At 47.1% G+C, this 14,074-nt stretch overlaps 2 protein-coding genes across 5 annotated transcripts in view; one reads left to right on the forward strand and one right to left on the reverse strand.

Annotated features, from left to right (window-relative positions):
- Window positions 1–14,074, forward strand: part of LOC129011399 (mitochondrial intermediate peptidase-like) — a 163,802-nt gene that overhangs the window by 88,694 nt on the left and 61,034 nt on the right. The gene's annotated exons all lie outside the window — the stretch shown is intronic.
- Window positions 11,287–14,074, reverse strand: part of LOC134737584 (uncharacterized) — a 49,786-nt gene continuing 46,998 nt past the window's right edge. For all 4 annotated transcript variants that reach the window (XM_063650622.1, XM_063650621.1, XM_063650620.1 and 1 more), the window contains one exon: window positions 11,287–13,911. In XM_063650622.1, the coding sequence (XP_063506692.1) occupies window positions 12,409–13,911 (1,503 nt within the window). In that variant the 3' untranslated portion in view covers window positions 11,287–12,408. The remainder of the gene's footprint in view (window positions 13,912–14,074) is intronic.

Consider the following 14,074-nt stretch of genomic DNA (forward strand, 5'->3'; position numbering starts at 1 on the left):
ACAAGGTATGGAGTATGCCAAGAATGGACCTTGGCAAAGCTGCTGGTGGCTCAAACTAGGACAGTGACTGTGGGGAGTGGAAGATTGAAACAGACCCGAGAACAGTGCAGAAGGCACAATCAGTGCAGCGGGGGTGACTGGATATATGGATTGGGATGATGAGCAAGATCCACGGGAATGGGACGACTGCAAGGCTTTCAACTTCCATATCGGATAGAAGATGACTTTGTAGCGCCTTCCCATGTGGGCCAAAGAGTGACAGTGTTCCCCCTGTAAACTTGTCTCCAAAAATTGTCTTTCTGAAATGAATCCTTTTATTCCCCCAAATTAAACAATGAGAAAAGGAAAATATAAGCAATGAAGAGTATTTATAATGCTATGGAGTTGATACAAATGTAGGTACATAATCTGCTACAAACTTTTAGACAGTGATTTTGCACGTGTCTATATTAGCAATTCTTTAAATGCATTAATAACTCATCTTGGGAATAAAGTGTCGCATTAGTTATCTTTGAGCAATACTGGTTTAAACAACATTGAGCTGGCTTCTCTGCTGAGGAACCACTTGGAGTCTGTGATATGCTAACAAACATTTTGAGTCTCTATCCTCAAATGTATTAACCCTGGAAGTCTTCATGGATAATTTCTAGGCACTAGCTTTATGTAGGTCATACTTTGGAAAATTGCATTTACATGACTGTAACTATTTAATAGGGGCAGCTCTACAGATATTCCATATTAAATAATGATGCTTTCTTTACAAGTCAGTAAATAGCCTTCTAGTGTCGGCAATTTATTGATATTTGTGTGCATGCTGAGTCACTCTGTATAAAATATAGGCTAATTTGTACTTACTTGCTATTCCATCTAACAGTAGTTTGATGCTGGAAATCCAAAAGTTTCTACTCATTTGTGAATAAAGGGCAATAGTACAACATATACCAACAGGCTCACCTTCTGCTGTTAGCACTTCTCTTCCATTTAGAGAACAGTGTTGTGTTGTTGTGTTTTTTATATTCATGACTGTCTCTTCTCAGAATATTTTTCCTAAGTGATTGTGTATCTCTCCTATTTTTAATTCAGGAAATAGAAAATGTGATATTTTTATTTTTGTAGCATCCTAGGTTTATAATTTTACATTTTCACCCTCGTCTCTGACACAGTTGAGATACAGTCGTGTCCAGAAAGCTCTGGGATGAAACTTCTAGCCTTTGATCCTCTGACTCTGTTCTAATGTGTATTTTTCAAGTACAAAACATGAACAGCTGACTCTAGGTTTTGAAGATCTCTTAAGCAGTTGTATTTTAGTGTTTTGACCTAATTTGGTAGGCTTGTGGGTTTGGGTGGTGAAGCTGTGTCTCCAGCACAGCTGTTCTCAGAGTGACAGTGTTCTCTGAATAAATCTTGCCACCAGTGAGACTCCTTTTTGCCCTTTAGCGACCTCAAATTGAAAACAGAATAAGAAAGTTCTGAGCACTCTAAGTATTTACATGAAAATATAATAATCAATGTAAAGGTGTCACTTGATAATCTGAGATGACAGACACCCAGGATTCTTGTCATCACCATTATCACTTAGCTTAAATAAGGGCTTTTTAGTGTCCTAGTGGCAAGTTGTACTTACTAGATTATCGCTTGATTAAATTGCTGTTGCATCGATGGCTGTGGGCCACAGGGCGAGAAGCCAAAATGCTCTATAAACAGTGTCCTTGTAGCCCCCGTGGAGTTGGAATTAGGGGAGGCCTCCTGTAAAAGTCTGTGGGAGAGCTGGAGCAGGCTCTGGCTGAGGCTGTGATGGAGTGAATTATTTTAAAGTGATTTTGGGGTAAATATAAATGTTTTTAAGCCACTTATGAGAGCTCCATAGTGCTTGTTAAAATAACTGAATGGTGGACAGCGCTGTATTCCAACACACTTAGCTGCATGGCACCATGCCAGGCACTGTATAGAGCTAGGGAGAGCCCTGGGCTCGCCAGCATGGATTTACAACAGGGAAAAGGGGGTAACACGATAAGACGATTTCCTATATCAGAAATTGTTGGAGGAGGAGAGTGATGGCTTTTCTGGTTAGACGAGGCTTCCTTGGAAGACCCAATGCTTCAGGATGTGCAGCTGCTGCTTTTCCACAGGTCGCCAACATTTGTTCACCTTGGCACAATCGTGTGTGACTTTTCCATAGCCGCTGAAAACCAACTTGCGTAATGGGATAGAACTGGGCCCTGCAGAGTGCAGGCACTGGGCATACTGACAGGGCTGAAAGTGGGGACTCCCTGGGAGAAAGCTTTGCCTCTCGGGGAAAGGCCCCTGGAAAGGAGTCAGCAGTGGGCTGCCTGCTCGAGGTGCTCTGCACGCTGTGTCCTGCTGAATTAGACATGGGCTGGTCTCATGGACAAGCACTCTTCATTTTGTGGGAGGACAAATACAGACTGAAATATGGGCTTTATCTCAGGGTCTTCCAACATGAAACATACTGGGAGATTTCCTTAAACTTCTGCAGTGAGGGCAGTGCGGGCAGCCTCTGAGCTGCTATTCCTTTGCCATGGAATGGCTCCGTGGGTGAGCAGGTTAGGAGGAGGTAGGCCTCCACACTCACTCTCTCCCTGACTTCTGGGATCCATGTGTGGGAGTCTGGCCCTTCTTGCTGAGTGTTTTTTGATGAGTAATGACTACCTCTGTTTCACTAGCATTTGGGAAGGCCCATGTGAATGGTAACAGAAACCCTTCGATTGATGTAAATCTTCAGTGTTTTTATTGTGAACCAACTGAGGAACAGGAGTATCCTTGAGTCTCTGAGTAGGAACTGGTGGGTGGTTCTTATAAGAAAGAGATGAATCTGAACTATAAGGAAGCTTATAATAGAGTTATTTTCTATTACTTTTTCCTCATCTAGTTTTCTTTTGACATTTTAGACCATTAGGACACCTTGACCAAGCTCTAGGGGAAAGCGGGGAGAGAGGAAAAAGAAAATAATAAAGCCTCTTGATACAGACTATGTTTGAAGTTTCTTTCCTCAAACATGTGAACTTGTGCAGGCAATACAGCAAGGGAGACACAGGAATGATAAAGAAGGATAAGATGTGAAAGATACAGTCTAACTGCTAATATTGTTTCGTGTATGTACCTTTTAATAAGAGTAAAGCTTCCCGGCTAAATTGGGTTGGGGCTCTTGATGGTGGAATCTCAGATATCAGCTAGTACAAGAGAAAGTGGAGCCAGGGGTGGGTGGGCTGGGAATGGCATTCAACCAGGCTGGGGACTTGCTGGAAAGGCAAATTCTCAGGCTGTATTCCAGGACTACTCGGGATTGGTCCCAGTGCTGTTTTAACCAACCCTCCAGGTGATTCTGAGCACTCGCTAGTTGGAGAACCACTGGGTTAGGGAGCTAAGGTCTCTCAAGTCTGCTTGAGAAGGGCTGCCACAACCACCAGTGAAGGAGATGGGTTGAGTGATTGCCCAGGGGCACTTGGCTGGTACCAGGAAGGGTGTGGATTTGAGTCCAAGCCTTCCAATTCTAAGTCCAGGGACTTTTATACTCTGCCAAATAATACTAGAAACAAACAAAATCTCCTGTCTCCCCCAACCTTTTAAATTTAACATGTGAATTCACTTAACTCCATAAAAACAATAAACTACACTTGGGTCTTTAATATATAAAACAGAACAAACTGTTTAACACTGTGAGAAGATTCAGCTCCCTCACTTGAGCTAATATTGTTAATTTAGTTTTGTTGAGGGAATTAGCCACCTCTTGCTTTGATGGATTCTCTTCTTTCTACCCTACCCTGCCCAGCATGAGGAATAATCTCTAGTCCTGCAGTGGTGTATAGCTCTGTCTGTTCTGTGCTCTTCTGTCTATTCTGGGATGAGACTGGACTTTCTTGTCTTTTGTTCAGGCAGGAGCAATGGCATTGAAAAGTTGAAAGAAAAATAAAGTCAGCAGGGGATAGACTTTTGAGATTCTAGCTTTTGAAGCCAAACAGATTGATCTAAGGAATTCAGTCTTTTTCTGATTCTTTGTATTGTTAACATCATCTTTGCCTGCATGTTGAGTGACTTCTGGCCACCGAGGGGCAGCACTTCAGCCTATGGCCATGTGGGAGGCATTTTCTTCCTTTTGGCTGAAGCTTTGGGTAGGATGGGAGGTAGGGAAGGTGGGGAATGGGTGGCACAACCCTCTGTCTGTAGCATTTAACCCACACAGTGGGCTTGGTGACATCCTAGTGACTTGATGTATTCCACCCCTAGAATCCAACCTTTCGTGTCATTATGGCCAGACATTGTACACTCAGGACATAAATATGCTGCACATAGAAGCTATAGGGAAACAATTGATACTGGGGAGATCCATTCCGTAATAATTGTGACTTGACCAGTTAGAAATATTACCCAGGGACAAGCATTCTTAGAAATGTTTGACTATTAAGGTTCTTAAACCATTAGGAACCACCAGTTTTTCTTAAAGTTCTTTCCCACCAGTATATATTTTAACATATCTTTTAAATTCCCATAGTAAGTGCTAATTCCCTAGTTACCAACTTACTTTAGAATCTAGTTATTCTGCCTGTCTAGGCTCATGTCCATCTAGAGCTGCATGCTTTCATGTGGTAGCCACTAGCCACATGTGGCCATTTAAGTTTGAATTAATTAAAATTAAGTCCAATTTAAAATTCAGTTCTTGGGTCACACTAGCCACATTTCAAGTACTCAGTAGTTCAATGTGGCTAGTGGCTGGACAGTGCAGGTGTGTAATATTCCCATCATTTGAACACACCGCCCTAGAACTCTGAAGACTATATAATGTAGAAATAAATATTTAATATAGGTACTGGTTAGGATAGATTTGATAGGAGCAAAGGACATGAGAAGACACTATAAATTGTAAGAGAGGTATACGTAGTGGGTGGGAATAGATGAAATTTGCCAAATTTATCAAATTTGCTGACCCATTTGAAAGGTGTGGCTTAAAGATGTACTTTTCACTCATGACCAGCTCAGTTGAGTTGGGGAGGTTCTGCCTTTCACCATGGACTCCAAGTTCTTCATTTGGGCTGGGCATGGTGGCTCATGCCTGTAATCCAGCACTTTGGGAGGCCAAGACAGGCAGAGCACTTGAGCCCAGGAGTTCAAGGCCAGCTTAGGCAACATGGTGAAACCTCCTCTTTACAAAAAATACAAACATTAGCCGGGAGTGGTGGCATGCGACTGTAGTGTCAGCTACTTGGGAGGCTGAGGTGGGAGGATAGCTTGAACCTGGGAGGTCAAGGTTGCAGTGAGCTGTGATCACGCTACAGCATTCCAGCCTGGGTGACAAAGTGATACTTCGTCTCGAAAAATAAATAGATAAGTTAAAGTCCTTTTTTGATACTCTGCATCCTGACAGCAGGTTTCTTGAAGCTTGGATAAGATGACAGCCTATAGTCAATGAGGGAAAGACGCCATATTTGCCATGGCATGGTATTGAGGAAGGAGTCAGACAGTCCAGGGAGGATTTATTATGCAAGACCAGAGACCCTGATCTTGTTCCCTGTGAGGCCAAGAGGACATGCCCTTTGTACAAAAACAAGAAACTCACTGGTGAGGGGCCACCAGCATTGTTGGGAATCTCACTAGTGATTGTCTTCCATGGTCTATGGTTCACAGTAGGAAATGCTGCCACAGAACTGACCTCTCTAATATTACTGAAGATGAAGATATTTTGGAGTAGCAGAGGCCAAGTCGCAGCATTTGGCCATCAAAGTGAATATGACCACCACAAAGTGAATATGACTACCATATGGCAGCAAGGCCAAGGTGCCAGCCAGCGTGCTGTACACATAGGGTATTTCTAGAGGAAAGATAGATGAGTACCCACTGTGAATATTTCTTGACTTGTGTAACCAGAAAAAATATTAAAGAGAAGGTAAGCTGAAATCTGATGTCTGCTGCCAAAAAGAAAAATGATAATCCCTCACCTAGCTCCCAGATTTGAGTCAGTTCTCGGGCCCCTGGCCTAGTGATTGAAGGGGAGGCTGGGCCGCCTTGAAAAAGAACCCTGCAGTGCCACAAACCTTCCCCCAAAGGGACCTGTGTAACTTTACCCTAAGAAAATGGAAATATACAGAGTTTTCAGGGTATACAGGGTCTAACCTGACAATGACATCAGCAGAACCTGGAATGCCATGATGACAGCTAGTTAGGATGGGAAATCATGGAGGCAGGTGATAAATGGAGTTCTTGTCAAGGCAGGCTCAGCAGTGATGATGAGGGTGTTAGGGCTCACCCTGTCGTTGCTTCCTCAGTTCCAGTGTGCTTAATTGGAAAGGATAGACTGAGCAGCTGGTAGAGCCCTCACGTTTTGCTTCCTGACCTGTGAAATAAGAACCAGGAAGGAAGAAACAAATGGAAACCCAGAAAGTGCCCATTCCCACCTAAGACAGCAAATCAAAGCAATACCCTATTCCAGTGGAATGGCTGAGATCGATGCCACTCTCAAGAACTTAGCAAATGCAGAGGTGGTCATCCTCATCATATCCCCATTCAGTCTGTCTACATGGTCTCTGCAAAAAACAGGTGGATTTTCATGAATAACAGCAGACTACCGGAACGTTATCTAAGTTGCAGTCCCAATTGTATGTAGCTACCGAATTGGATGTGGTATCTTTACTGGAACAGAGCAGCACAGCCTTTGGTTCCTGGGTTGTGGCTATCCATCTGGCAAACAAGTCATCTTCGAACCTCCTCAGCAAGGATGGTCAAGATCAGTTCTGTCTCATTAAGAAAGGATATGAGTACACATTCACTGTCTTTCCCTAAGGCTATATGTATTCTCTTTCTCTCTGTCACCTTGACATATCATGTTGGTATACTATGTTGTTGACATTATGCTAATTGGACTTGGTGAACAGAAAGTGGCCGGTACTCTGGATGTCATAGTAAAACACATGAAGGTAAAACATAAATCATTTACAGTATCAAAGTCCTGCCATATTGGTGAAGATTTTAGGAGTCCCATGGTTTGCAGCATCCTAAGGTAAACAATTACCCCTATGAAAAGGTATATTTTTTGGTGGGCCACTTTGAATTTTAGGAGGCAGCCAATATTGCACTTGAGATTATTTCTTTGACTCATTTCTTGGGTCATTAAAAGTCTACCAGTTTTGAGTGGAACCCAAAGCAGAAGAAAACTGCAGAAATTCTAGGCTTCAGGACAACGTACTCTGCTGTTGAGGCCATATAATTCAACAGATCCAACAGTGCTCGGGGTATCCATGGTAGAAAAGGATGGTATAGGAAATCTTGGACAAACCCTAATAGATTTGCAGTACAGAATGGGTAGGGTTCTGGAGAAAGGCATGTCTACTGCATTCAAGAGACTATTTATTGTTTAATTACTCACCACTCAAAAAAACAGCTTCTGATGTGATAAGGGGTCAAGAGAGATCAAGCACCTGAAAGTGGTACATCCAGTGATTATATGATACGAGTTTACTGTTACGAGCTGGACATTGTCAGATCCAACAAGGTGATAAGGTATGATGGAAATGGTATATTCAGGACCAGATCTGAGCAAGTCCAGAAGGTATAGGGTGGCCCAGAGCTCCATGTCACCTACCTCTGCTGTCCTGACATGTCTCTCAGCTCACATCGATAAATATGGGGGCAGGAGTGAGGGAACTCTATGATTCACTGATGAAGGAGGAACAACACAGCTTATTCCTGGTTCGTGGATGGATTGGTTTGGATAATCAATGCTGCCTGAGAGTGGATAGCTGTCAACACTACCGCTCAACTCAGTGGTGGCCCTGAAGGACAATGATGAGGAGAAACCCTCCTAGAGGGTAGAGCTGTGAGCAGTACGCTTGTTTGTCCACTTTGTGTGCCAGAAGTGGTATGAGGTAAGGGTATATATGGACTTCCATGTAGTGGCAAATAACTTGGCTGGTCTTGGTCTGGGGTTTAGAAGGGGCGAGTTTAGATGATCAGAGACAAAGTGGTCTGGGAAGAAGCATGTAGATGAATTGTTGGAAGTGGCCGCAAAATGTGCAGATCTTTGTGTCTCACATCATTGCCACTAGAGAAGATTTGGTATAGACAGGACACTCACTAAGCAGGTAGACGGAGGAACCGGCTGACTGGCTGGTAGATGTCAGTCATCTCTGCCCCCAGCCACCCCAATGCTTGTACAATAGATCCTTGAGTGGAGAGTGGCCATAGTGGCAGGGAAGGCCATTATTCAAGGCCTCATCCGTCATCCAGCATGAACTCCTTTTCACCAAGACAGTTGGTAAATTTATTATTTATTTATTACCAAATAAATAAATGTATTAGATCTAACAAATCTATTAGATAGATAAATGTATTACATACAGGATTTTAGAGCTGACAATGTGAGGTATAATATATAAAAGCTTAGAAAGGCGTAGGGAGACATCTGTCTTTTTCCTTTGCATTGACAGCATGTGGTTGCATCAGCGCTGTGTGTGTGTGTGTGTGTGTGTGTGTGTGTGTGTGTGTGTGGACTGCAGAAAGAAATCACTACATCCAGACTGTGCTATAATATTTTTTCTCTTATTGGTAGGGGCTAAATCAGTCTCCCCTCCCTGTGCAAGAAAGAGATGTTGAAATCTTAACTCTCGGTACCTCAGAACTGACTTCATTAGGAAACAGGATTGTTGCAAATGTATACTTAAATTAAGATGAGGTCATACTGGGTTAGGGTGGGCCCTGGTCTGACATGACTGATGTCCTTACAGAAAGACAGCCACAGGCTGGGCACGGTGGCTCACGCCTGTAATCCCAACACTTTGGGAGGCCAAGGCAAGTGAATCACGAGGTCAGTAGTTTGAGATCAGCCTGGCCAAGATGGTGAAACCCAGTCTCTACTAAAAATACAAAAAAATTAGTTGGGCGTGGTGGCAGGCACTTGTAATCCCAGCTACTCGGGAGGCTGAGGCAAGAGAATCACCTGAACCTGGGAGGCAGAGGTTGCAGTGAGCTGAGATGGCACCACTGCACTCTAGCCAGGGCAACAGAGCAAGACTCTGTCTCAAGGTGCTGGGATTGCAGACGGAGTCTCGCTCACTCAGTGCTCAATGTTGCTCAGGCTGGAGTGCAGTGGCATGATCTCAGCTCGCTACAACCTGCACCTCCCAGCCGCCTGCCTTGGCCTCCTAAAGTGCTAAGATTACAGCCTCTGCCCCGCCGCCACCCAGTCTAGGAAGTGAGGAGCGTCTCTGCCTGGCCGCCCATCGTCTGGGATGTGAGGAGCCCCTCTGCCTGGCTGCCCCATCTGGGAAGTGAGGAGCGCCTCTGCCCAGCCGCCATCCCATATAGGAAGTGAGGAGCGTCTCTGCCCGGCTGCCCATCGTCTGGGATGTGAGGAGCGCCTCTGCCCGGCCGCCCTGTCTGGGAAGTGAGGAGCACCTCTGCCCAGCCGCCCCATCTGGGAGGTGAGGAGCGCCTCTGCCTGGCCACCACCTCATCTGGGAGGAAGTGCGGAGCACCTCTGCCCGGCCGCCCCATCTGGGAAGTGAGGAGCGCCTCTGCCTGGCTGCCACCCCGTCTGGGAGGAAGTGAGGAGCGCCTCTGCCCGGCCACCCCATCTGGGAGGTGAGGAGCGTCTCTGCCCGGCCGCCCCATCTGGGAAGTGAGGAGCGCCTCTGCCTGGCTGCCATCCCGTCTGGGAGGAAGTGAGGAGTGCCTCTGCCCGGCCGCGCCGTCTGGGAAGTGAGGAGCGCCTCTGCCTGGCCGCCCATCATCTGGGAGGTGAGGTGCACCTCTGCCCGGCCGCCCCGTTTGGGAATTGAGGAGCGCCTCTGCCTGGCTGCCACCCTGTCTGGGAGGAAGTGAGGAGCGCCTCTGCCTGGCCGCCCCGTCTGGGAAGTGAGGAGCGCCTCTGCCCAGCCGCCCATCGTCTGGGAGGTGAGGAGCGCCTCTGCCCAGCCACCCCGTCTGGGAAGTGAGGAGCACCTCTGCGCGGCAGCCCCGTCTGGGAGGTGAGGAGCACCTCTGCCTGGCTGCCACCCCATCTGGGAGGAAGTGAGGAGCGCCTCTGCCCAGCCACCCCGTCTGGGAAGTGAGGAGGGCCTCTGCCCGGCCACCCCGTCTGGGAGGTGAGGAGCGCCTCTGCCTGGCTGCCACCCCGTCTGGGAGGAAGTGAGGAGTGCCTCTGCCCAGCCACCCCGTCTGGGAAGTGAGGAGCGCCTCTGCCCGGCCGCCCCATCTGGGAAGTGAGGAGCGCCTCTGCCCGGCCGCCCTGTCTGGGAAGTGAGGAGCACCTCTCTGCCTGGCTGCCACCCCGTCTGGGAGGAAGTGAGGAGCGCCTCTGCCCGGCCGCCCCGTCTGGGAAGTGAGGAGCGTCTCTGCCCGGCCGCCCCGTCTGGGAAGTGAGGAGCGCCTCTGCCTGGCCGCCCTGTCTGGGATGTGAGGAGCGCCTCTACTCAGCCACCCATCGTCTGGGATGTGAGGAGCGCCTCTGCCCGGCTGCCCCGTCTGGGATGTGAGGAGTTCCTCTACCCGGCCACCCATCATCTGGGATATGAGGAGCGCCTCTGCCCGGCCGCCCCGTCTGGGATGTGAGGAGCGCCTCTACGCGGCCACCCATTGTCTGGGATGTGAGGAGCACCTCTGCCCGGCCTCCCCGTCTGGGAAGTGAGGAGCCCCTCTGCCCGGCCGCCCTGTCTGGGAGGTGAGGAGCGCCTCTGCCCAGCCACCCTATCTGGGAGGTGTACCCAACAGCTCCGAAGAGACAGACAGCGACCATCGGGAGCGGGCCATGAGGACGATGGCGGTTTTGTTGAAAAGAAGGGGGGGAAGTGTGGGGAAAGGAAGGAGAGATCAGATTGTTGCTGTGTCTGTGTAGAAAGAGGTGGGCATAGGAGACTCCATTTTGTTCTGACTAGGAGAAATTCTTCTGCCTTGGGATGCTGTTGATCTATGGCCTTTCCCCCAGCCCCCTGCTCTCTGAAACATGTGCTGTGTCAACTGAGGGTTAAATGGATTAAGGGCGGTGCAAGATGTGCTCTGTTAAACAGATGCTTGAAGGCAGCATGCTCTTTAAGAGTCATCACCACTCCCTAATCTCAAGTACCCAGGGACACAAACACTGCAGAAGGCCGCAGGGACCTCTGCCTAGGAAAACCAGAGACCTTTGTTCATGTGTTTATCTCCTGACCTTCTCTCCACTATCATCCTCTGACCCTGCCACATCCCCCTCTCCGAGAAACACCCAAGAATCATCAATAAATACTTCATAAAAAAAAAAAATTTTTCTGGAATTCACATTTTAAAAGTAAAAAACCAAACAGGTGAATTTAACTTTTATTTAACTCAATATATCTAAAATACCAAATATCATTTCAATATATAATAAATATAAAATTACTAGACTATTTTACAGTTTTTGGTCTTATGGCTTTGAAACGTGGTGTGTAATTTAAGCTTATAGCACATCTCAATTTGGACTATCGCATTTCAAGGCTCGGTAGTCACCTGTCATTAATGGCTACTGTATTGGGCATTAAAAATCTAAGAACTTGTCTTCTGTAGTTTTCCTACATAGGGAGATAATTTCTGGGCAGTCTGTTGTCAGTATATGGCCCTTTGAAAATGATGCCTAGTTATTGAAACAGAATAAATTGGCCATTGGGCATTTGGTACAAAAAGAAAAAAAAAAAAAGAGCTTACTCTATACAGGCATTGGGAGCTAAGCAGTGAAAAAAATCTAAGCACCTACACTCAACGAGTTTATAGTCAAAGTGACTGAAATACAAATAAACTAGGAGTTCTAACAGTGAGAAAAGCTTAGGGTTCTGGGAGTGGGGGAGTGATGAAAAAATGCGTATCATATGATAGGTGCACAATCAATACTTAAATGAATTTATGTGTTGTAAAAATGATCAATAAATTGAATCAACACACCAGGCCCCTTCCTGCCACAGAATAAAACAAAAAACAAAAAAACACAAAACAAAACAAAAAACAGTCAAAACAGTCAGGAGGTTTCTTGAGTCTCCTGATATCATCAGCTCGATGAAATGGTACAGGTCTCAGGTGACACTGGACGGGAGGTGTTTGTGGTCTCAGAAAATCATCAACTGCAGAAGGTGGAAGGGGTACCAGAAGACACTCGGGAGGTATCTTGAGGCTGAGAGAATCATCAACTGGAGAAGGTGGAAGTGGTACGAAAAAACAGTTGGGAGGTTCCTTGGGTCTCCTAAAATCATCAGCTCGAGGAAATGCTACAGGTCCCAGGCGACGCTCGATGGGAGGTGCCTGTGGTGTGAGAAAATCATCAACTGGAGAAGGTGGAAGGGGTACCAGAAGACACTCGGGAGGTGTTTTCAGGCTCAGAGAATCATCAACTGGAGAAGGTGGAAGGGGTGCGGAAAGACACTCGGGAGGTTCCTTGGGTCTCCTAAAATCATCAGCTCAAGGAAATGCTACAGGTCCCAGGCAACGACGCTTGATGGGCGGTGCCTGTGGTGTGAGAAAATCATCAACTGGAGGTGGAAGGGGTACCAGAAGACACTCGGGAGGTGTCTTCAGGCTCAGAGAATCATCAACTGGAGAAGGTGGAAGGCGTGCAAAAAAACAGTCAGGAGGTTCCTTGAGTCTCCTAAAATCATCAGCTCGAGGAAATGCTACAGGTCCCAGGCGACGACGCTTGATGGGAGGTGCCTGTGGTGTGAGAAAATCATCAACTGGAGAAGGTGGAAGGGGTACCAGAAGACACTCGGGAGGTGTTTTCAGGCTCAGAGAATCATCAACTGGAGAAGGTGGAAGGCGTGCAAAACAACAGTCAGGAGGTTCCTTGGGTCTCCTAAAATCATCAGCTCGAGGAAATGCTACAGGTCCCAGGCGACGACGCTTGATGGGAGGTGCCTGTGGTGTGAGAAAATCATTAACTGGAGAAGGTGGAAGGGGTACCAGAAGATACTCGGGAGGTGTCTTGAGGCTCAGAGAATCATCAACTGGAGAAGGTGGAAGGCGTGCAAAAAAACAGTCAGGAGGTTCCTTGGGTCTCCTAAAATCATCAGCTCGAGGAAATGCTACAGGTCCCAGGCGATGACGCTTGATGGGAGGTGCCTGTGGTGTGAGAAAATCATCAACTGGAGAAGGTGGAAGGGGTACCAGAAGACACTCGGGAGGTGTCTTCAGGCTCAGAGAATCGTCAACTGGAGAAGGTGGAAGGCGTGCAAAAAAACAGTCAAGAGGTTCCTTGGGTCTCCTAAAATCATCAGCTCGAGGAAATGCTACAGGTCCCAGGCGACGACGCTTGATGGGAGGTGCCTGTGGTGTGAGAAAATCATCAACTGGAGGTGGAAGGGGTACCAGAAGACACTCGGGAGGTGTCTTGAGGCTCAGAGAATCATCAACTGGAGAAGGTGGAAGTGGTATGAAAAAACAGTCGGGAGGTTCCTTGGTTCTCCTAAAATCATCAGCTCGAGGAAATGCTACAGGTCCCAGGCAACGACGCTTGATGGGAGGTGCCTGTGGTGTGAGAAAATCATCAACTGGAGAAGGTGGAAGGGGTACCAGAAGACACTCGGGAGGTGTCTTGAGGCTCAGAGAATCATCAACTGGAGAAGGGGAAATTGGTATGAAAAGACCTTCGGGAGGTGTCTTGAGTCTCGGAAAATCATCAGCTCGAGGAAGTGGATCAGGTCCCAGGGCACACTCGTGTTGAGGTGTCTCTCTTCTCAGAAAATCATCAGTTGTAGAATGTGGTTGAGGTCCTAGTGGACACTGTAGTCGAGAAAGAGTCAGCGGTCTCAGACATCGTTTAACTGATGGACGTGGTTGACCTCTCAGATCACACTGCATAGGAGGAGGTGGCTTGCGGCCCATCCTTTTTCTTAAAGTTTCAGCCGGGAGGTAGGGCCAGTAGGGCAATCCTGAGGAATGATGGTGCTCCACTGCCACCATCCTGACCTGTAGGGCCAAAGGAGGAAATGTTTTCACACATATTCATTTGATGGACAAAATTACCGCCACCAACACAGGCTGCACCTTCTGTTGCTTGTGATAGATTTTTGCACCTTTCCACCCTCCAGGTTTCAAAATAGCAGTATCAGTGTCATAATATCACCCTTCC

Source organism: Pongo pygmaeus, chromosome 14 (assembly GCF_028885625.2).
Source record: "Pongo pygmaeus isolate AG05252 chromosome 14, NHGRI_mPonPyg2-v2.0_pri, whole genome shotgun sequence".
Taxonomy (NCBI): Eukaryota; Metazoa; Chordata; class Mammalia; order Primates; family Hominidae; genus Pongo; species Pongo pygmaeus.